This window comes from Rhododendron vialii, chromosome 2a (genome assembly GCF_030253575.1).
Source record: "Rhododendron vialii isolate Sample 1 chromosome 2a, ASM3025357v1".
In the NCBI taxonomy this organism is placed as follows: Eukaryota; Viridiplantae; Streptophyta; class Magnoliopsida; order Ericales; family Ericaceae; genus Rhododendron; species Rhododendron vialii.
Window position 1 is genome coordinate 20,461,640 of NC_080558.1, and position 21,733 is coordinate 20,483,372.

General features: G+C 39.6%; 1 protein-coding gene across 2 annotated transcripts; it reads left to right on the top strand.

The window, feature by feature from the left end:
* The first annotated feature begins 275 nt into the window (after positions 1–275).
* Positions 276–9,817, top strand: LOC131315702 (allantoinase). Of its 2 annotated transcripts, XM_058344899.1 has the most exons (16): positions 276–499; positions 1,626–1,719; positions 2,012–2,129; positions 3,005–3,078; positions 3,334–3,410; positions 3,958–3,994; positions 4,064–4,149; positions 4,451–4,510; positions 4,650–4,798; positions 5,227–5,353; positions 5,639–5,794; positions 5,874–5,984; positions 6,631–6,741; positions 7,589–7,687; positions 8,222–8,365; positions 9,424–9,817. In XM_058344899.1, the coding sequence occupies exons 1-15, from the start codon at positions 416–418 to the stop codon at positions 8,348–8,350; spliced, it is 1,512 nt and encodes a 503-aa protein (XP_058200882.1). In that variant the 5' UTR covers positions 276–415; the 3' UTR covers positions 8,351–8,365; positions 9,424–9,817. The 2 variants fall into 2 exon arrangements, with proteins under 2 accessions (XP_058200882.1, XP_058200883.1); XM_058344900.1 differs by lacking the exon at positions 276–499 and having other exon boundaries at positions 1,636–1,719; positions 1,998–2,129.
* The last annotated feature ends 11,916 nt before the right edge of the window (positions 9,818–21,733 follow it).

Below are 21,733 nucleotides of genomic sequence, written 5' to 3' on the forward strand. Positions count from 1 at the left end.
TCCAAATCTCCCTTTAAAATTTTTTTTTTAAGAATTCGTTCCCTGTTTGTTTGGGGTCATGAAATTCCTGTGCACAATTTTCAATAAATTTTTTCTATCTCTGCCCCTCTCGTTACTCTAAAAAAACCCTCGCAAAACCCCTTAAACGAACAGCGCCCGAGGTCAAAGCTGCAACTTATTTCAATTGGACGGTGACACATATACGGGTGACTGCGGGTGAGAAGTAATCCGTACCATCCTTTTAGTAACAAATTCGTGAACCGATTACGAGGCCACCATGTAAGCAACCATTGGCTCTTTGTCCAGTGTCCACAAACCTGAACTGACCTTTCCTTTGTTTGCAAGAGAGAGAAGAAATAGAGTTTGAGAGAGAGAGAGAGCAGACACAAAAGAGTGGTAGCAGAAGATATCAGGGATGGACGTTCTAAAATGGAGGCTTTTACCTCTGCTACCACTTCTTGCATCCCTTTTGTTCTACTACATCAAGAACCCTCTAAAGGTTTGATTTTTATTCTCTCTTCATCAATTTTCACCCTTTTCCGTTTAACTCCTCACATACTTGCATACCCGAATTGATGATATGATACTATGATTTTTTTTTTTTTAGAATGATATTATGATGGTTAAAGACAGATGAAAAGTTTACGAGTTTCAATAGGATTGTTATTTACAAATTATTGTATCTTAAATCAGGTTGTTGGAAAGAATTTTTTTTTTTTGGGTAAGGTTTGTTGGAAAGAATTGAACTCATTTATTCAGTTTAATCTATTTTATTTCTATCAAGCAGAAGCAATTCAACAATATGATACTATATTGTTTTTTTTTTTCCTTATACCTGTTTGTTTCATGATGGTGACTATCAAATCCTTGAACCTACTAGTTAGTCAATTTCATTCGGATTCTGCAAAGAGAATAAATTCTTTACACCGCCGGTGTAAACATTTGTTTCCTCCAAATCAATTGCACTGCGACACGTGTCAAAACAGTGGTCCCAATTAATAAAATATGGGTAAAATATGGGCCCATATTTTATTAATTGGGACCACTGTTTTGACACGTGTCGCAATGCAATTGATTTGGAGGAAATAAATGTTTACACCGGCGGTGTAAAGAATTTATTCTCTTCTGCAAATAGAATAGAAAAAGAAACGAAAGAGCAACGCTACTGACGCCCATGCTTGGACCCAGAAGTATGATGTACACGGGTCCCTCACAATGCACGTGGGACCCACACACACATTGAATGGCTCTGGATACATTTCTGCTAGATGTGCATCTGGACATTTGTGTCCCAACCATTTTCTTGATTTTCAGTTCTCTTCATGTTGTAAGTTTTATATGGGCATTTAAGCATATATTAAAAATAAATTAGAGATATGCAGTGAGGCAAATGCCCAGCGAGCTAAACAAGATAATGGAATAGCAAACCATCAGAAAACAACAAATGGCTAATGCTTGTGTACGTATATTCTTGTCTGCATTGTCGTAATTGTGCTGGGAGTTAAGCTTAGTAATCAAACTATTGCACCAGTGTTTGAACAGTGTCAGATGTCGGCGTTCTAGTTTTGAATAATTGGACCAAATGTAAATATTGCTCTCATTAACTTCAAATACTTATGGTACAGCCATCTCAGAGCGAATGCAGCCTTCTTGCTCACAACCATTTTTGGATATCCAGCAAGCGTATAGTGACGCCAAAGGGGGTGATTTCTGGTGCAGGTCTGTGCAGTAAATAATTTTCTGATTCCTTCATTGACAGATGAAATTTGGACTAAGAAATGCTAGTTTGATAACTTATGAAATAATCACATTGGACCAATCCATAGGTCATCATCTCTAATTTGGTCTAGAACGTAGTTTTGCATGTTTTACTGCAAATGTACTCCAGTCCTCGTGGTTGACTGCCTCTGGTATTAATTGTGTTTGCCCAAATTTTCAGTTTCTTCAAGCAACATTTCTAGCACTGAGATTATATGTTTATTTCTGTCTAATTATAGTTGTAAATGACCAGTTCAGGTCAAGGGAGGGAACATCATATCGATTCTTGAAGAAGATTGGCAAGGGAATGTCGGGACTGGAATAGTGATTGATTATGGGGACGCTGTTGTCATGCCTGGTTTGATTGATGTGTAAGTTGTGGCAATCATCTCCTTATGAATCGCCTCTAATTCTTTGACCAACGAAAAATTATTCATCTTCTTGTTGTTTTGCTTCCCTAATTTCTTCTTTAATTCTAAACTAGATGTCCAAAATTGGGTAGGAAGTGGAGAGGGCATTACACAGCATATAGGATACAAAATATTACATGTACAACAATACGAGTACCCATATATTATCTTGCATATAAAATTAAAAAAAAAAGCTTGTAATATTTGTTAGCTTACGAAACATAGGAAAACATTGCATTGCATCTGCACTTGAAGGGAGTATCTGAATCCTGAGTTGTTTTATTTATAGCCACTATAAAATTTGCTTAGGATTCAGACTAAGCCACTTGCAGAGGTAGGAAGATTATGGGCAGTAAATTCTTTTTGAAAGCGAGGAAGCTCCCTGTACTTACGGTAATGGAAGAAAATCAATTCTGTGCTAAAGACTTACTCTTAGTGATTAAGCTCTCTGTTGGAAAACCATCAAAATCCTGACAATTCTGTGGTTAAAAGACTTACTCTCGGTAATTAAGCAATCTGTTGGAAAACCGTCAAAATCTTGTTTTGTTAGTCCTTTGACCTGAATACCTGATATTGATTTTAGAGAGAAGATTTAAAATAATGGTGACAATTATCTTTTCAAAACATTTTAGCGTTTGGCAGACCAAAATGGTTCCCTATTGAACTGGAAAACTAATGAGATGACCGTACTAAACATTTTTTTTCTTCTGAAAAGTCTATATTCAACAGAATCGTCTATTTGTTACCCAGCCTATATAGTTAGGAGCATTGAGAAAATCGTTTGGAGGATTTCAAATTCACTTTTGCAAGAGCTAAAGATGTAACCTTCATGGCAGGCATGCTCATCTTGATGATCCCGGGAGAGAAGAGTGGGAAGGATTTCCTTCAGGCACTAGGGCAGCTGCTGCTGGTCTGTGAATCTTGGTTCTTTAGTTCTTTCTTGTACTCTTTTTCAAAAGAAGTGATTTAGATTTAATCGGATGTGCTATTGATCTTCTGAGTTGAATTTCTTACAAAAAAAAGGCGCTTTGAAGCTTTTTGAAATTGATAGTATTTGTATTGCTAAAATTCCTGAAACATCTGACCGTTAAATTTATGTATCATGTAGGTCTGCAGATTTACATGCCCTATGTAACTTGGTACTTAATTAACTTTGTTTCTACAGGTGGGTTAACAACCTTGGTTGACATGCCTCTTAATAGTTTTCCCTCTACAGTTTCTGAAAAAACATTTGAGCTCAAGGTATGTAGATTGATGCAAAAGGAATTGCATTTTTTAAGCTACTTAAGCCTACTTCTGAAAAAAATCAAATTGTTATGTTCACTTCGTCCGTTTTTTCTTTCTAAAAATCATTATTCTGGTTGCCAGTCACTGGAGGTCTTTGTTTGATCTTTCTCAAAATACTAAACACTCAGCGTAAACTCCACGAGAACTTGGCTTTTTGATTACTCTACTGGTAGTCCGTTCGTTGTGTTCATGGCTCTCTCTCTCTCTCTCTCTCTCTCTCTCTCTCTCTCTCTCTCTCTCTCTCTTTTATTTGTTTATTGAATATGAGCCGAGGCTTTGTTCTGGGTTTATTTTCTTTTGATATTTTTCGTAACATCAGAAGTCAGTCTTGGTGTAATTTAAGTCTAGGGAAAAGAAGTAAAAGAACTGAAACAAAAAAGGACTTTATATTTGGTTATAGTCATTACGAGATCAATTTTTGTGTTATTAGATTTACTTATTTATTGCCAAAACTTACAAACTATTGCCTTTTCATATTATCTTTGTTGTATCTGCATAACAGATCCAGGCTGCAGAAAAGAGGATCCATGTTGATGTTGGTATGCCCATGAGCTATACATGAAAATTCTTATGATTGGTGTTGTTTTACTCAACTCCAATATTAACAGGTTTCTGGGGAGGTCTGGTTCCGGAAAATGCATTCAATAGAAGTGCTCTGGATGGTCTCCTAAAGGCTGGTGTTCTTGGTTTGAAGGCAAGGAAGTTTGCTCTATTCTCTTTATGTTATTTTATTTCCTTAATCTGCTTTTATTTGTGGAACGCCGGTGCATGTGTGTTTGGGATATGCTGAATTCCCATCAGTGCATACCATTTGTTTGCGACATACTAAACAAAATATGCGCTAGATTTTTGCTTTCATTACATGTAATACTTGACTGTCAAACAATGTTGCTCGGTATTGTACATCAGAAAACTTTTTCTCAGCTTGATTGCCATTTCTCTTTGATAGCATGAGATGACGTATTATCTGACATTTGTTGCTCTTTTGGCTGTAGTCCTTTATGTGTCCTTCAGGGATCAATGACTTTCCCATGACAAATGCCGGCCATATAAAGGTGTGTTTGATCTTTTTTTAGAGTTTTAGACCCACATCTTGTGATGATTATATAGGCTCAAACAACTTAAATGCTGTTATAATGTCTTTCACAAGATGAATCATTTTCTAAGAAAGTTGATCTCTTCATTCTCTTGTAGGAAGGGTTGTCTGTACTGGCAAAGTACAAAAGACCTTTACTTGTACATGCAGAGATTAAACAAGAACTTGAAGGCATCTTGGAACTGGAAGATAGTGCAGTTGACCCTCGATCCTATTCAACTTATCTGAAGACTAGGCCTGCTTCGTGGTAATTTTTTTTAAGCATTCCCCTCCTCAGAATCATGGGTATTTATTTTAATTTTTTCCTGTTATCAATGACTTTTAGGCTGTATTAGGGCTATTAGTTTATTCTGTAGTTCCCTGCTAGTTGCTTTCTCCTCAGTAAATATGTCCTTAAAACCATGGTCCAAAGATAGCCTTAACGTGGAGGTTTCGATCAGTGTCTATATTTCTTTGATTCTTAAATTGTTTGAAAGGCTGCTAAGTTGTACCCAAATAGAAATGAGAAAGTTGAGTCATTTTGCGCTTACCTAGTTGAACCTGGAAAGAATGAAGGGAATGTGTTATTTGAATTTTGGTGACAATGTTTGTGTCTCTGATTTGAATGATTTAAGTAAATTTCATCTTACATGAACAGTAATGTTCACCTTGCCCACTTTTTTCCTTTGATTGCAGGGAAGAGGCAGCTATTAGAGAGCTTTTAACAGTAACAAATGGTACACGGACTGGTGGCCCTGCTGAAGGAGCTCATCTGCACGTTGTTCATTTGTCTGATGCTAGATCTTCCTTAGAGCTAATTAAGGTACTTCAGAGTTCTTTTTTTGATTTCAGATGTGGATGCAGCGATGGAAAATAAAAATTTGCACTTCCACTTGTGGGTAGCTCTTACGTGACATGTGATTGCTTGATAAGAACATTGATTCCTTACTAGCTCCACAAGATTTATGCCAGTCTGGGGAGGTAATATTTAACTAATGTGGGACGAGCTCTAATGACTTCTCCTTCAGTGCAAAGTTCACCATCACCTTTTTTTTTTTTTTTTAATTGAAGTTTGAATTTCACTTTTTCAATTCATTGTTCTATCTAGGAAGCAAAACGTAGCGGCGATAGCATAACTGTTGAAACTTGCACCCACTATTTAGCCTTCTCTGCTGAAGAGATCCAAGATGGAGATACACGTTTTAAGTGCGCGCCGCCCATTAGGGATGCTGCAAATAAGGAAATCCTATGGGAAGCTTTGATGGTATATGTAGTTTCATGACGCGAATTTCCATTGTTTTTCTGTCATCATGTATCATTTTACCTGATTTTATAAATTTCAGGGTGGACATATCGACTTGCTGAGCTCTGACCATTCACCGACTGTACCAGAACTCAAGCGCCTCGGTGATGGTAACTTCTTGAAGGCATGGGGTGGCATATCTTCTTTGCAGGTTAGCTAGTTTTCCAGTCAGTTCACAGCAATGAGTATCTGTGTGGCGTAGCTGTATGTGTTTTTAAGTATAGGATTCATCTGATTCTTTTTAAAGGACATGAGAACACTAGGAATATGTTTCTTTCATTTTCTTCGATCTATTATGCTTACATAATGCGATACACGACTCATACACCATTTCATGCATAATTTGAAAATTCTTTGTGCAGTTCTGCAGTAAACTTGAATACTGAATATGCTTCCTTGGTGTCCAACTATCCTTACTGAAAATGTCCATGTTCAACTAAAACTGTCTGACATCCTTAGCCTTACCTAAGTGTCAAGTGACTGACACAGTACTTCTTTTATCCTATGAAGTGCTCCACATAACACACAGGTTCACAATAATGTTTCTGCCAAATAGAAATTAACTGGATATCAAAATGCATTTGATTGATACTCCTTGATATTGTGTGTGCTGAATGATGAAGGTATTTTTGAAATGTTCTGTAATTCAACGTGCAATGACACATTTCATAAGTCTACTCACCATGAATGTTGAGGATTCATAGTTCCAAGACTTCAGTTTATCAATGGACTTAATTTCTGGAGGATTGTTGTTTTCATATTCTAATGTGACGTATTCTGTATTTCTCTTCCTGTAGTTTGTTCTCCCTGTGACATGGACCTATGGCCGTAAGTATGGAATTACTTTGGAACAATTAGCTTCATGGTGGAGTGAGAAGCCTGCCAAACTTGCTGGCCTAGATTTGAAGGTGACACTCTTATTGATTAATTGTTATCCCCCTATCTCAGATTACCAAAGTGAAACAGATGGCGAAAGAATCATTGTGCTCCCAAAAATAGATTATTACAAGCCACACTTTCCATTTCTGTATTTACTTCGAAGGAAACTAGACTAAAACAACCTTCATGTGGTGGGGATCAAGTTATTGATGTGAGCTAGTTTCAGAAGAATGGGGTTCTGGTTATAAAATGCGTCCTCTACGTACTTTCTACAAATGTGAACTCAAAGAAGGCAATAGAGTAGTTATAATACTGTGTCTAGCACACCAAGGCTTTTTCATTGAAAACTTTTGTTAAGGTTGTGTTTGGATCATGATTGGACGGATTTATGGAGATAAATGATTACGAAAGGCAAAGGACTAAAGGGAAGAGGATAAGGAGGTGAATATAATTATATTTCTTCATTTCTATCAGTTTCCTTTCCAGTTGGAAATTCGTTTTCTAATAGATGATTCGAATGTAAACAAAATCATTTGAATAACTCGATTTGCTGACAAGGAAAACGAACAAAAACGAAAACAATGAAACAAGGATTTTGAAGAACTTATTATGGAGTAAACCTGCGGAAAACAGCATTTATCTGTTTATGATAAACAATATATTCAGCTACCGCTTCATGACAATCCAGGTGACGGCTAAGAAAATCATGTCACTACACCAAATTGTTTGTACACACTTACAGTTAACTGGAGCTGCATTATCGTAACAAATTATTCCCTTAAAGCTGACAGATCATGAAGTGTATCTTCATTTTGAACACTTTATATTATAGCTAAAAAGGGTAGTTCTTTGAGACTTCATGGTGGAAAAATGCAGGGGGCCATAGCAATTGGAAACCACGCAGACATAGTTGTGTGGGAACCGGAAGTGGAGTTTGTCCTCAACGATACTCATCCTGTGTACATTAAGCATCCTGTATGTGCTCTTTATTCTTCTTTTGCTTAATTTCCGGTTTCCCCTTCTTTGTTTTAAGTCGTTTTCTTTTCGTTAGTTTTTTCTTCCGAACCTCAGGGGGTCTAAAAAGAAGCATTCAATTGAATAAGGAAAAAGTAGAAAGGTTGAGGCTCAGTAGCTGAAATTTCCTCTCTGTTATCTTCTTTGTTTTTGTTTTGTAGAGAGAGAAAACAGAAAGACTTAAGCTGAAGCAATTTTTTTGGACCAAGAAAACCAAATTGTGGGGCTTAAATCTCTTCTTTTTGGCTTTAGAAATGTCAAACATAAACGCGTATAAATAAGTCAAACCTTCAAAATGAACATCATCACCATGTAAGAGAGAGTTGTAGGCCTGTAGCCTATATGCAATAGATTTCTTCCTCTTTTCCCACTCTTTTTCGTTTTATGGTTCTCCGGTTCTCCCTACCGTTTTGTGTTCTCTTTTTTGAGCTTTTGCATGTTATCTAGAGGTCATTTCCCTAACCCTTTATTAAGTGTTTCTACTTGCTTGTGTAGAGCATTTCAGCCTACATGGGGTCAAGACTATCGGGAAAAGTTTTGGCGACTTTTGTGAGAGGTAACCTCGTCTACAAAGAGGGGCAACATGCTCGTGCTGCTTGTGGTGTCCCCATCCTTTCAAGATAAAGATGGACTTTTCAGGTAGTTCTCAATGTTCCTAACACTTGTCTCTGGAATTTGGCTTAAAGAATATTATGGGAGTTGTGCTAGAGACAACATATATAACCTCTTCGCAACATTGGTGTGTCCCATCCAATAAAATGTGGTGGTGCCCGTCAGAAGTGTGAGGCGTGCGAGTAAAGCAGTGGTGTATTATTGAAAGTTACTTGTCTTTCGAGTTTCACTCAGATATTTTGGGTTATGCTGGTGACACCAAATAAACCTCACAACTTTAGTTGGTCCTATGTTACCTGGAACGCCGATCGTACCCGTACGAGGAACGGGAACGGGAACGTGGCGACATGTCTAAATTGTGGAATGCTAGGTATAGGCTTCTATAGATAACAAAATCATAACTTACCCTTCCAAGAGATAAACATCTAGTAAAACTAAGCATTATTTTCCAAATTATTGATGCGAAACACTTTTCTAGGACAATAATGACCAAATTTTTACATTTTCTCTCACCAAAATTCCGTTCTTTCTTTACATTATTAAGTTAAATCTTTTTGGAAAAAATTTGCGGATTTCTTTGTTTACTGTTTTGGAACGGAAATGTATATCATGTTTCGGAACATTTGTACCAAAATGTAATTTGCTAGGGAAGTAGCGTACTTTAGTTACATAGAGTCGGTCTCACAGAATAACTTAATGTTCCCAAAATGTAATTCGCTAGGGAAGTAGCGTACCCTAGTAACATAGAGTCGGTATCACAGTATAACTTTATGGGGCACAGGGACCCGCCAATGCAAGTAGCTGGCGCCATATTTGGCTAAAATATTTCGACTGATGCTAGAGACACCAAATAACCCACAGCCTCCTTGCAACTTTGTTTTCTTCTTTCAAAGATTAATAAAAAAATTTGCCGAGCAACAAAAAAAAAAAAAACTTTGGTGTGTACCGGACCTGCTGGTTAAATCGTTGCAGTTACGCAATTGGGAGTGTTACACATTATTTCTTCTTCGTTAGTCTATTGAACACTCTTCATATTTCCGTTTTGCGATATTTTTGAACACTCTTCTGTTTTCTTTGTAAATCAGGTCTCGGTTCAGATGGCTCACAAGCATTGTTGGTGCTTGGGGAGCAACGCAAGAGATTACCCCAATCTATGTGATCGATCTGTTGATCAGAGCAGGCATTTTCAAGCCATTGATGAGGGTTTCTGGTTCCTTCTCTTGATTGGTTGCATTGTGCAGTGGAGGATGTACGTAGTGAATTGCTTACCTGCAAAAACTGAAGCAGAAAAAATAGAGGAAATAATGTTGGAAACCTAGCTACAAAGAATTCCATGGCTAGCTAGGTTTGGTTGTCTAGTACAAAAATCATAACTAGCTATTGACTACTAGTTTGTTGCAAGTTTACTGTCATGACCAAGTGAAGTGGGATTTAATTTATTTCCCCCCGGTAAACAGCACTTTTCTTTGAACGCCCAAACAACTGTCATGACCAAGTGAAGTGGGATTTAATTTATTCCCCCCCCCCCCCCCCCCCCCCCCCCCCGGTAAACGGTACTTTTCTTTGAACGCCCAAACAAAGAACACAAAACTCATCCACAAAGGAAATCCTACACTAGGTCATGCAATACCAAAAGCAGAACCAAAATGACACTTTGACAGCAAAACATACAGGCCCAAAGAAAAAACAAGACCTATCCATGTACAACATCCACAAATGAGGGGATGGATCCCATAATGGATATTCCAACGCTGGCATCTCTCTCCATTACCCTGCTTGGTCTTCACATTTCGCCAAGAAAACAATGCTTCAGAGATATTATAGACAATTCTGACAATTCAGAGATCTCTGATGGACAATTCTGACATCACGCTCACACCAGAGATTATAGACAACACTAGAGAAAGAGAGAGTTTGAGGACACACTTCTTAAAGCTATCTCTTTACCATGTTTGGAAGGAACCTACATCACTGAGTCCTCTACATTTACATCAGGGAGGAAACCATCTGGGGTTAAAGTTTTAATCTCCTGAGATACTCTACATCTCTCCCTAGGCCATTTCCAGCTGCCATTGTGTATTAAACTTTGGCATTGAGAGATTTATGACCAATATTAGTACATATCCTGTCCCCATATTAATTTTTAAACAAGGATCCAATCCGGTGGTGCCATTTGTCCAACCATGGAAAGAAGGAGGAACCATTGCCAACCTTTTTAAAAAAGAGATAAGAGGTTGGCAAAGATCCCCTAAGCTGAAAGATTTTTCGAACTGTCCAAGAAGAGACTGCAGAGGCAGATCAGTCATGTGCCCTAAGAGGATGGATTGATTATTTGTTTTCTTTACTCTATGGATTCTTCTATTTTCTCACATTACCCGTTTCAGATGACTGACATGGGCATGAATGTAACTTGTGTACCGCGAAGTGATGAATTCAATAGACCCACCCTGAGGGAATTGGTTTTGGGCCGCTCTCTCACCACGTCTTCCACTCTGTGTACATTAACGGAGAACATGTACAGTGATTTGTGTCTCTCCTAGAAAGACCAGTATGGTCTCGTAAAACTTTTTCTATTTTCCAACTGAAATACAGTTTTTTGTTTTACTTGGCTGAATATATCATGAAAAAATAAAAACTACTATCTTGTTGGATAATTCTTGTCTTAGAAAACGAGAGAAAAATAGGGTAGTGATTCTTATGAGGAGTGATTTCTGCACCTCACTTTTTATTAAACACAATAATTATTCAAATGTCCTTAAACTTTGTACAAAAATTATTTCATTTTGAAAGGTTATTTTGGTAACTTCGCACACTAAAAAACATAAAAGAAGAGTGTGATTGGTAAAAAGGAGAGTGCATAAATCACTCCCATTCTTGTATTTCTTTTTTTATAATCACATTTACTATACCTAACTTATTGCAAAAATGTAATTTACCGCACAAAACTTGCCAACAAATTGATACACTTGGAAGCAAAATAAGTGAAAAGGGCATTGAAGCCATCACTTGAATTTTTCTATGGTACACAAATCACTTTTTGGTGTATGGTACATAAAAAGTCACTTTAGTAGTAAGTACTCTGTAGACACTCCAATCTGGACCTCGGAGGTTCTTTGAACATCCCGATGATGAAATAAAGGAAACAATACTTTTGAGAGCTTGAATAAAGGACTTCCTTAGCCAAAAAACCCAGACAAACCAAAAGCCCAAAAAAAAAAATCCAAAAACCCAGATAAGCCCAAGAAAGCCCTGGACTGAACCTAAAACACTGCATGGAACACTTCTACACCGCGCGGCGTAATAAAATTTATTACGTCGCACGCAGTCATGAGATTAACCGCACGACATTTTATGGAAAAGTTTTGACTGGCTCAGTAAGCTGTCGGCCACGCCTGTATTGAGCCACAACTGCAAAATGGCTTAGTTGAAAAGACACTTCTAGCCCGCCCAGAGAACACCTCCCTCATTTGAATTCAAAATCCATGGCCTTTTGCCTATAAATATACCTTTCCACTCAAGAGAAAGGGGTCCTCCCCTCCCTCTCCCTGAATTTTCTTTCTCTCTCATCATGCTTTTACACTCATTCCTTACTTCCAAGTCTTAAGAAAGTTGCTCTAAAGACATTCTCTAGGCACTTTCTTTCTCAAAATACCCCATTTTTCTCCTCACCATTAAAGTGAGTCTTTTACTCACTTTGAGATCTTACCAACTAAAACACCCAACAACCATTCATACCCACACTCATCTTTTCTCATCCGATCTTATCCACATTCATCCATCATCATCCGCCCTCATTCAAGCTCAAGACCAAAGGTAAAACCAAGTTTCCTTGGGAAAGGCCCTGTCCTGATCCTTGAGGGAACTTTTCTGTAGTCAGGTTTAACCCTTTTTGGTTAAAGACTGACTTAAAAAAGAAAAAAACTATTTTCAAAAACAAAAATAGTCACTGTGTCGGACATACCACGCCGTGCGGCATTCCGATGTGTCGCACAGCGTAGTATGTTCAGGCGCACGGTCTTTTATTATGTAGTTGCTATTCGTTTGTTTAAACAGTCTAGATCATCATCATCCTTCATCTAGCCCGTTTGGAATGAGACCATATCTACAAAGCTATGTTTTATGTCCAAAAGAGGTTTTCTTGATCATCCCAGGGGATCAAATACACTGAAAATCATTTTTATGTTCATGGCTTGAAAAGATGGTACTGTTTCAAGATGGATCAGCGGTTGTGCCTCTCCTCATATCTTTAGGGATAACGCACGGAATATATAACACGTCGCACGTTGTTCTGGGGTATTGATGATAGTCTAATAGCAAAGCAGGTAGACCGCATGGCATACCATAAGACCGTGCGCGGTATTACGTTAAGCTGTGTGAGGATGGTTGTGATCTGGACAGTTTGTTGGATAGTTATTTCGTCTCACAACATCATATTCCTATCATTTCTGTACAAGCAACACCACGTGCACGCCAATGTGATATATTCTCCCATGACCCTTTCCCCTTTGCTTGTTTATTAAAGAGTTTTATTCTCCGAAAGATATACAAAATCTTTCCCCTTTGAAAATGTTTAATAGAAATCGGTTTTGCCAGGCGAGCGGGGTGCTTTTGTTCTCTTTTTAACAAAACCTTCCCCATTCGTAACGTGGCTCCCGAACCCAAAATCTCAACGTTTTTCGCTAGACCAAAAGCCTTTCTTTTCAAAACAAACTCTCGGTTTCTCAGATCATCCAACTCAAAAATTCGGGTGGCGACTCTTCGAAAGCGTGCCGGGCTGGGAGCCCACATACTCCACATTAAATTATAAGTTTTTCATAAGGAGTTGTAAGTATTTCACATTGAGTGGTAAATGTGAAATACTTACCACTTCATATGAAATAATTCCACACTGAGTAGTAAGTAATCTACATTGAGTGACAAATATTTCTATACTTACTATTCAATGTGGAATACTTACCACTACTCACCTCGGGGAGGGACTAACCACAAGAACCTTCAAATAGGAGCCCACCCACTCCATCGCAAAATCATGGCCCTGCAAGTGTTAGCATCCAACAAAAAACAAGAACCAAAATGCAAACATAGAAAAGGATTAATGACTGGTGAAAACAAAACAAAAAAAAAAAAAAAAAACGTGGTCCCCCGTCTTGTTTTTAAATCTGCCGACATCAGGGGTCTTGAATACCACTGGACATATGTGCAGTCCAACTGGTTGCACTCACTGGACACATGGCTCAAGAATTTTTGCCTAGAGCAGAATTTTGATATGTCCGGTTGCAGGACAAGTCCAACCGGACGGATCAAACATATTCAATCACTGCACCAAGGGCTAACAACAACTACTACTCCTTCAAGATAAACTCCTTGGCCTAAAACATTTCCGTAACAAAAAATCTAACCTAAGTTCAATCCCTAAACACTAATAAATTAAAAATCATACCTAAGATCCTAAAAATCTATGGTCTTTTAAAGTTAGATTCCAAGACCTCATATTGAAATGTGATACGAAGCAGCATCATCCGCTATTTCTTTTAATGATGCACAAAACTTGGGTTTCCTCCCAATCAACCCTACTACGGGTCCTTCTCATTTATGCTCCTAGCTGAAAGGGATCTCATCCCGCAAGTAAAAATTCATTCTATCACGCAAATTTAACTACGAAAGTAAACTTTTTGTTTTTCAAGAAATTCAGAAAGCTTACCGGAACGTTGCTCACGCTCAAATGTTGCTCACGCTCCCTGTGAACTACCTCTGCCTCTGGACCACCAACAGGAGGGCAGTACTGCAAGAATCCACCAGAACCCAACTTGCGCGAAGGAAGAACGTAGGTAATGGTGTCGAACGGACAAAGCTCCTCAACCGCCTCCTCGTCGGAAGAAGGATACTCACACCTGCATGGAAGGTGCGAGGAAGAGCCCGCAGCAGATGATGGAACGTCCGTAGAGGAGGATGGTGGCAAGTTGATGGCATCGGAAGGTGGCGTGGCCATCACGTTCGAAGCAAGAGAGAAAGAAAGCAAGCAATGGTGATGGCACCGAAAACAAGGACGACCGAAGACGACGGCGGTGGGGAGCAACGGCGATAGTTGCTAGAGGAAAGGGTGGAGAGGTTTCGGACGAGAGAAGAGAGGAGGAAGGGAAAAGAAAAAATGAGCCGTCAGATCGATTTAACCAAAAACTTAAATCGATTTTCTGACTTTTGGAGTTCTCACGGCCGAGACATTGTTTCTTCAGTCGAGACATCCTTTATTCGGCCGGGAGATCAATCTCCTGACCCCCAAATCTATCTCCTGAAGCCACAACAGATCTTGCTCAGTGCACCAATTCAAGGAAATATGAAGTTTTGGGTCCGTGGCCAACGAAACCAATAATGAATAGTGATTGAATCGGCCTTGGGGGCATCCCTGAGTATATGGAATCTCAAGCACCGACATTGAACCCACATCTGGAATTTTCTCTATAGCAGCAAGCTCACAATTACCGGTCACTTGACCGTCAAGGATTATTGAACTCTGAGCTCTTGCTCCCTAAAATCCTCGATGCCCCATTCTCAAGCTCCATGCCCCCAATCACCGTACTCTAGAAGTGCCATGGCCGTCAAATCCTGTATTCACTCAACAGCGGCTCTATGCCGATAATCGTTCAGCAGCCCCGTACTCACTCATCAAAAAGCTCATCAAATTATGCAGCAGCACTACGCTCGCTATCTTAGCAGCTCTACCCTCACACCCAACAACCCTGAGCTCATTATCTCAGCAATTCCACCTCAACAAACAACGCAGCTTTAGTGCTCTACGTCCGCAACTACTCAGCAGCTCCGCGTTCACCCAACAGCTCTAAAAATATCTCAGCAATCCTATGCTCGAGTCAATCAATAGCTCTATGTTCGCTGCCTCAACAGCTCCGTATTCACTCCTCCAGCAGCTCCAAGCTCACTCCAGTAGGTCCACGCTTACTATCATCAGCATCATGCTCATGGTTTCAATGCTCCATCAAGTTACTCAGCGGCTCTTTGCCCGTGCCCATCATCTTAGCGACTCTAAGCCCACTATCACTCAACCGCTCTATCACTCAGTAGCTCTAGACTCGCCATCACCGAGCAGCTCTAAGCTCGTTATTAACAGCTCATTATTAGTAGCTTTAAGCTCATTCAGCAGCTCTAAGCTCACTATCACCCAACAGCTCTATGCTCGCTAATAGCAGCTCCATGATCAAACTATCCAGCGGCTCTATACCTATAGCATCCTTGCCTCAAGTTCCATGATCACTACCATCAGGTGGCTCTAAGCCTATAACCACTTCAGTAGCTCTATGCTCGCTATCTCAGCGGCTCCATGCCCATAAGCTCACTATCACCCCGTAGCTCTATGCTCACCATCTCTATCAAGCAACTCTACAAATCAGTAGCTCTATGCTCATTCAGCGGCTCTACGCCCACTCATTATCATAATCTCAATGGCTCTATGCCCGTCAACTCAGCGGCTCTATGCCCATAAGCCCACCATCGAGCAAACTCTGCAGCTCTATGCCCAGTCACTCAGCAGATCTATGCCTACTACTCAGCAGCTTCAAGCCCATTATCAGCGTCTGATTCGTCTCCAGAAGATGGCTTGCATTCCAGCCCAATTACATCATTTCCATCAAGCTCATTCACAAGGATAGGCTACTCTACCGAGCTACCCTCAGTCAAAGTAAGGATGATCATGAAAAGCAATCGACTCACCCGCTGTGTATTGATCTACCCAAAAAAATTGAAGAAGCTTTCTGCAAAAATTCCCCGAGCAGCTCGGAGCTCCTTCAACTAATCTCTGCCAAAATCCTGGTATAGCCCAGGTACATTGCACTACGGCTTTTAAAGCCCGAAGGTACGTCTTCTGTTTCTAACCCACTGACTTTATTTTTCTTTATTGCCCCCGAACTACGATTGGTCTGAATTTCCCTTGTGGAATACGTAGGCAGCCTCCCGGCCCGATCATAACAAAAATCTTTTCCAAAAAATCTTGGAATAGTGGTTCGACCAAATTAAGTTGTTTTACGACTTTGACTCTTACTTAATCATGTCTCGCGATCCATCTAAGTTCAGTCAAAAAGGGGCATCTGTAGACACCCCAATTTGGCCTAACGATTATTTCAAGTCCTACCTTGGGGACCATCCCGATGATGAATGGATATAGTGATTACTGATTGACTTCTCGTGAACCTTAGGATTTTGGTAAGTACTTTTAGCCATCTAGAGGATGCAATCCAGAGCCATATAGCCTTTCAGATAGAAATACAAGATTCTAGGAAAATTCAACTTTCGGCCGTAAACTACTGCAGCCAAAATCAATTTGAAAATGCAACCAAAAAGCTTTTACCTCTCAAATTCTGCACACACCATCTTAATTCTGTAGACCACTGATCAGGACTTCTTCGTACTTGAAATCTAGCCAGGATACTTCCTCAAATCTAGCTGGAATAAGGGCATTCAAAGAAGAGATGTTCATATGCCTCATCTACCAAGTCACATAAAACACAAGGGGGATGCAACCCCCAAACCCCTCTCCCTCAATCTGTCCTTGGTTGCCAATCTTTAAGGCAACAAAGCTACAAATTAAATCCCCACTTAGAAACACTTTTGCTAAATCACGCAATGCAAAACCTGGGAACCTTTTCCTCTGGAGTTCTAAAAGCATTCCATGCCGAGGGCACTGTGAAGACCTTGTTAGTTGCAGGAATCCAAAGCACTGAGTCCTTTTGATCTATTTTGGGAAGGAAATTTGTAGGGGTCTTATCAATAATAAGAAGAATGGCTCCATTCCGTAATCTGCCACCTCTATGATCAATTGAGGAGGCTTTAGAAAGTAAAGAGCTGCCTACGTCCCTAACAATTCTTTCACCGTAGCTTTTAAACAGAGGTCTAACACTAGATGCCAGTTATCCAACCATAAACAAGTCGCATTGCCCTTCCCAACTACACATTTGATGAGCGGTTGAGCCAACTCTCCATGCTTAAATATCTTTTTAAGAGTCTAAGAAGAGTTGTGGGTAAGCTTCATGTGCCATAGGTTTTTTTCCTTTATCCCAAAATTGTTCACTTATTGAATCAAATTAAAGAGTATCCTCTTCCATAGGTATCTAAGCATAGATGCTTTATCCCACACCTTGAGGACTTTAAAACCTAAACCACCTTGTGATTTAGGGGAAACAAACAAATTCCAAACTTACCTTTGCAATGGTTTGCTTCAAAGCTGCCCTTAACTAGAGAGAAGATCGAAGTATACTTTTGGTCTCCTTCAGAAATTTCAGCGCAAGATGAAAAGTGAACACCAATAGACTTTGCATACTCCCTTAAATTGACTTGGTCAATTGAGTTTTACCACCAAAAGATAACAGCTCAATGGACCAACCCTCAACCCTGCTTAATTTTTTTTCTTTGAGCTACAAACTGTCACTATAAACCAATGTGGTGGAGATGAGAGGCAATCCTAGGTATTTCACAGGTAATGAGCAAATAGGGATGGGAAGAACCTTAGATAATATGGCTTGTAACTCGGCATTCACACCAGAAAGGAACAAGGCACTCTTTTGCAAATTTGGCTTGAGCCTAGAAAAATAGTAAAATTCATTTGAAGCCTCTTTAACTATTGTAAGGGACTCTTTGTTAGCACTATATTTATCACAAATAAGTCATAAGTATTCAAAGCTGCACATTTAGGATGACAAGTGAAGTTCCCTTTCTCAATCTGCCTACCAGCGCACCTGTTAGGCATCATTGCCGAACACCGTCGCATGGTGCCGCCTACCAGCGCACCAGTTAGGCATTATTACCAAGCACCTTCACATGGGGCCACCTACCAGTGCTCCTGTTAGGCATTATTGCCGAACACCCTCACATGGTGCCGCCTACCAGCGCACCTGTTAGGCATTATTACTAAGCACCTTCACATGGGGCCACCTACCAGTGCACCTGTTAGGCATTATCACCTAGCACCTTCACATGGTGCCGCTTACCAACACATTTGTTAGGCATCATTGCTGAACACCCTCTGCCTACCAGCGCACCTGTTAGGCATCATCGCTGAACACCCTCGCATGGTGCCGCCTACCAGCGCACTTGTTAAGCTGCGCCGTGCACCCTCACTTAGTGCTCCAATGTGGTCATGTGTTATGCATGTGCTCAGGCTGTGTTTCCTCTGTTCGGGAGAACCCCCTATAATTGCTCCCCCGCTTTGCCCTTGCCATTGTTCGATGGCAATGGGTAAAGCTTCATTCAGTAATCCTGCCCCGCGTGGCACTTACTTTTATTTCATTACTTTCATCGCTTCATGGTAAATAATCTTTGTCTTTCGCATCTCTCATGGCGTTATTTGGTACCTCTACTCGGGATGCCCAAACAACAACTTGTGTATACGCATTGTTGTACTCCATACTGGCCTTATGAGTTCGTTCATTTAGGCTTTCAATGCCTTAGAAGCTTCTTACTGCTATATTTGCTTAAGTTCATTTATGCTTAGCAAAAGGTCCATTGGCCTAATCTGCTTATGCTTAGGAATTCTCTGGCTGTACATGTTGCCATCTGCTCAGTTCATTCATTTTTCGCAATTTTTTGATATTTAATCATTGCTTTGGCCCAAAGTTTTCTTGTACTCAGCAAATTCCCACCAATGTTCACTACTCTAGGAGTACTCATACTCATCCCAATTCTTGGCCGTAAATGTCCGTTTCGGTTATTACTCAATGCCAAGACCGAAGCATACTCGTTTTCAGCCAATCCATTATTGTGCCTAGGTTTATGTTGTACCTAGCTTATCTCGAGCTTTGCTCGTATCATAGCAATGTTCATTGCTCGGGCCCCAAACTTCTTCGTGCTTGGGCCTTTATCTGACATTCTTCGCTTGTCATGATTCAAGCAATGTTTGATGCTCGGGCCTCAAACCTCTTCACGTTCGAGTCTTAGTTTTGTGCACAACGCCCCCATATATCCTAAGTTTTTCATACTTAGTTATATTCTAGCATTCTTCACTACCAACACTAGGTTTATTTACACCTAGCCATTTTCAGAGCAATATTCACTGCTCGGGGCCTAAACTCATAAATGCTTAGACCCTACTTGCGTATACTAACGGTGTTATTCACTCAAAGCAATGTTCGCTGCTCAGACCCCAAGCTTCTCCATACTGGGGTCTACCTTTGACATTCTTCGTTGTCATAGTTCAGGTTTATTCGTACCTATTTTTAATTTAGCTTGTAGTCACCCAAGTTTTCGTGCTTGGTTATTTTTTCAATTCTAAGGCACTTATCCATATGCCATTGTTTATGCTCGACATAGCCAAATACAACAAAGTTTTTTCGTACTCTTACTGTTTGAGCCTATCCATGCTCAGCAAATCATCTAAGTTCATTCGTACTTAGGTAGCAGCCCAAGTGCGTTCATACTTGGCTTTTCTCAGCTTTATTCATTGCTGTCAGACTGAGTGTATTCACGCTTATCCAAATCTCAACATTATTCATTGCTTTTGGGGAGGCAAATTTCTAGCTTATTCACACTTAGTATGGCTAAGTGTATGCATACTTAGGTTTTCTCATGCTCGTTCATACTTGGTGAACTGTTTAAGTTTGTTCATACTTAGGTATTGCCCAAACTTACTCGTGCTCGGCAGACTGCCCAAGTTTACTTGCAATTAGGTATGAGCTTATTCATGCTCGGCGAACTACCTATATAAGTTTATTTGTACTTAGCTTCCTTTTAATATGATTCATTTCGTTCGGCCTAAGTGTTTTCCTAGCAAGTTTTCAACAATATTCGTTGCTATAACCTAAGTTTCTTAACTTAGCCATATTTTGAGTTCGATCATATTCAATTGGATTTCAGCACCGTTCATAGTCACGGCCCAAGTTTATTCATACTCAACAAATATTTATGATGAATGCTCTTTGCTCCCCATTGTGGAGAAAAGGTAACCTTAGCTTGTTTTTGCTAGGGCCAAACACATACAATATACATGCTAGAAATAATTTCTTTCAAGCAATTATTTTCGTAATTCTACCAAAGCAACTCGTAGCAAAGAGAAATATTGAACACTAACTCTTATTAAGTAATCCCATTTACTTAGACCTTATTTTGACTGATGGCCCATCGTGGCCAGAGTATATTATGCTCGGACACCAATCGCAGCTGCTCGATGGTCTCAATAATTTCATGCGAGCTTCTTAAGTTTTTCATAATTATCAATCTTATGTAGCTCGTACTAAGGATTAAGTCTTTCATACATATCAATCTTATGTATCTCGTACATAAACTTAAGTAATTTTTTTGCCTAAGTCTTTCATAATTAGCAAATCTCAAGCACAGTTGTTGTTCTGCCAATGTTTTTATCTTTACACTTAGCAACTCACAACAATGTTCATTGCCATGGCCTAAGTTTATTCATACTTAGCCAATTTCAGAGTATGATCGTATTCGATCTGATTTTGGCATTATTCATTGCCATGGCCTAAATTTATTCATACTATGCCAAATTCGGAGTTTGATCGTACTCGATCGGATTTAGGCATCATTCATTGGCATGGCCTAAGTTTATTCATATTGAGCCAAATTCGGAGTATGTTCGCACTCACTAGGATTTTGGCATTATACACTGCCATGGCCTAGGTTTATTCATACAAAGCCAAATCTAGAGTATGATCGTACTCGATCGGAATTAGGCATCATTCATTGCCATGGCCTAAGTTTATTCACTCTTAGCCAAATTCAGAGTATGATCGTACTCGATCGGATTTAGGCATCATTCATTGCCATGGCCTAAGTTTAGTCATACTTAGCCAAATTCGGAGTATGTTCGCACTCACTCGGATTTTGACATTATACACTAGCATGGCCTAGGTTATTCATACTAAGCCAAATCTAGAGTATGATCGTACTAGATTGAATTTAGGCATTATACACCGCCATGACCTGAGTTTATTCATACTAAGCCAAATCTTGAGTATGATCGTACTAGATCGGATTTAGGCATCATTCATTGCCATGGCCTAAGTTTATTCATACTTATCCAAATTCGGAGTATGATAGTGCACGATCAGATTTAGGCATCATTCATTGCCATAGCCTAATTTTCTTCATACTTAGCCAAATTCAGAGTATGATCGTACTCAATCGAATTTAGGCATCATTCATTGCCATGGCCAAAGTTTTTTCGTACTTAGCCAAATTCGGATTATGATCGTACTCGATCAGATTTAGGCATCATTCATTGCCATGGCCTATGTTTTTTCATACTTAGCCAAATTCGGAGTATGATCGTGCTAGATCAGATTTAGGCATCATTCATTGCTATGGCCTAAGTTTATTCATACTTAGCAAAAATTCAGAGTATGATCGTGCTCGATTGGATTTAGGCATCATTCATTGCCA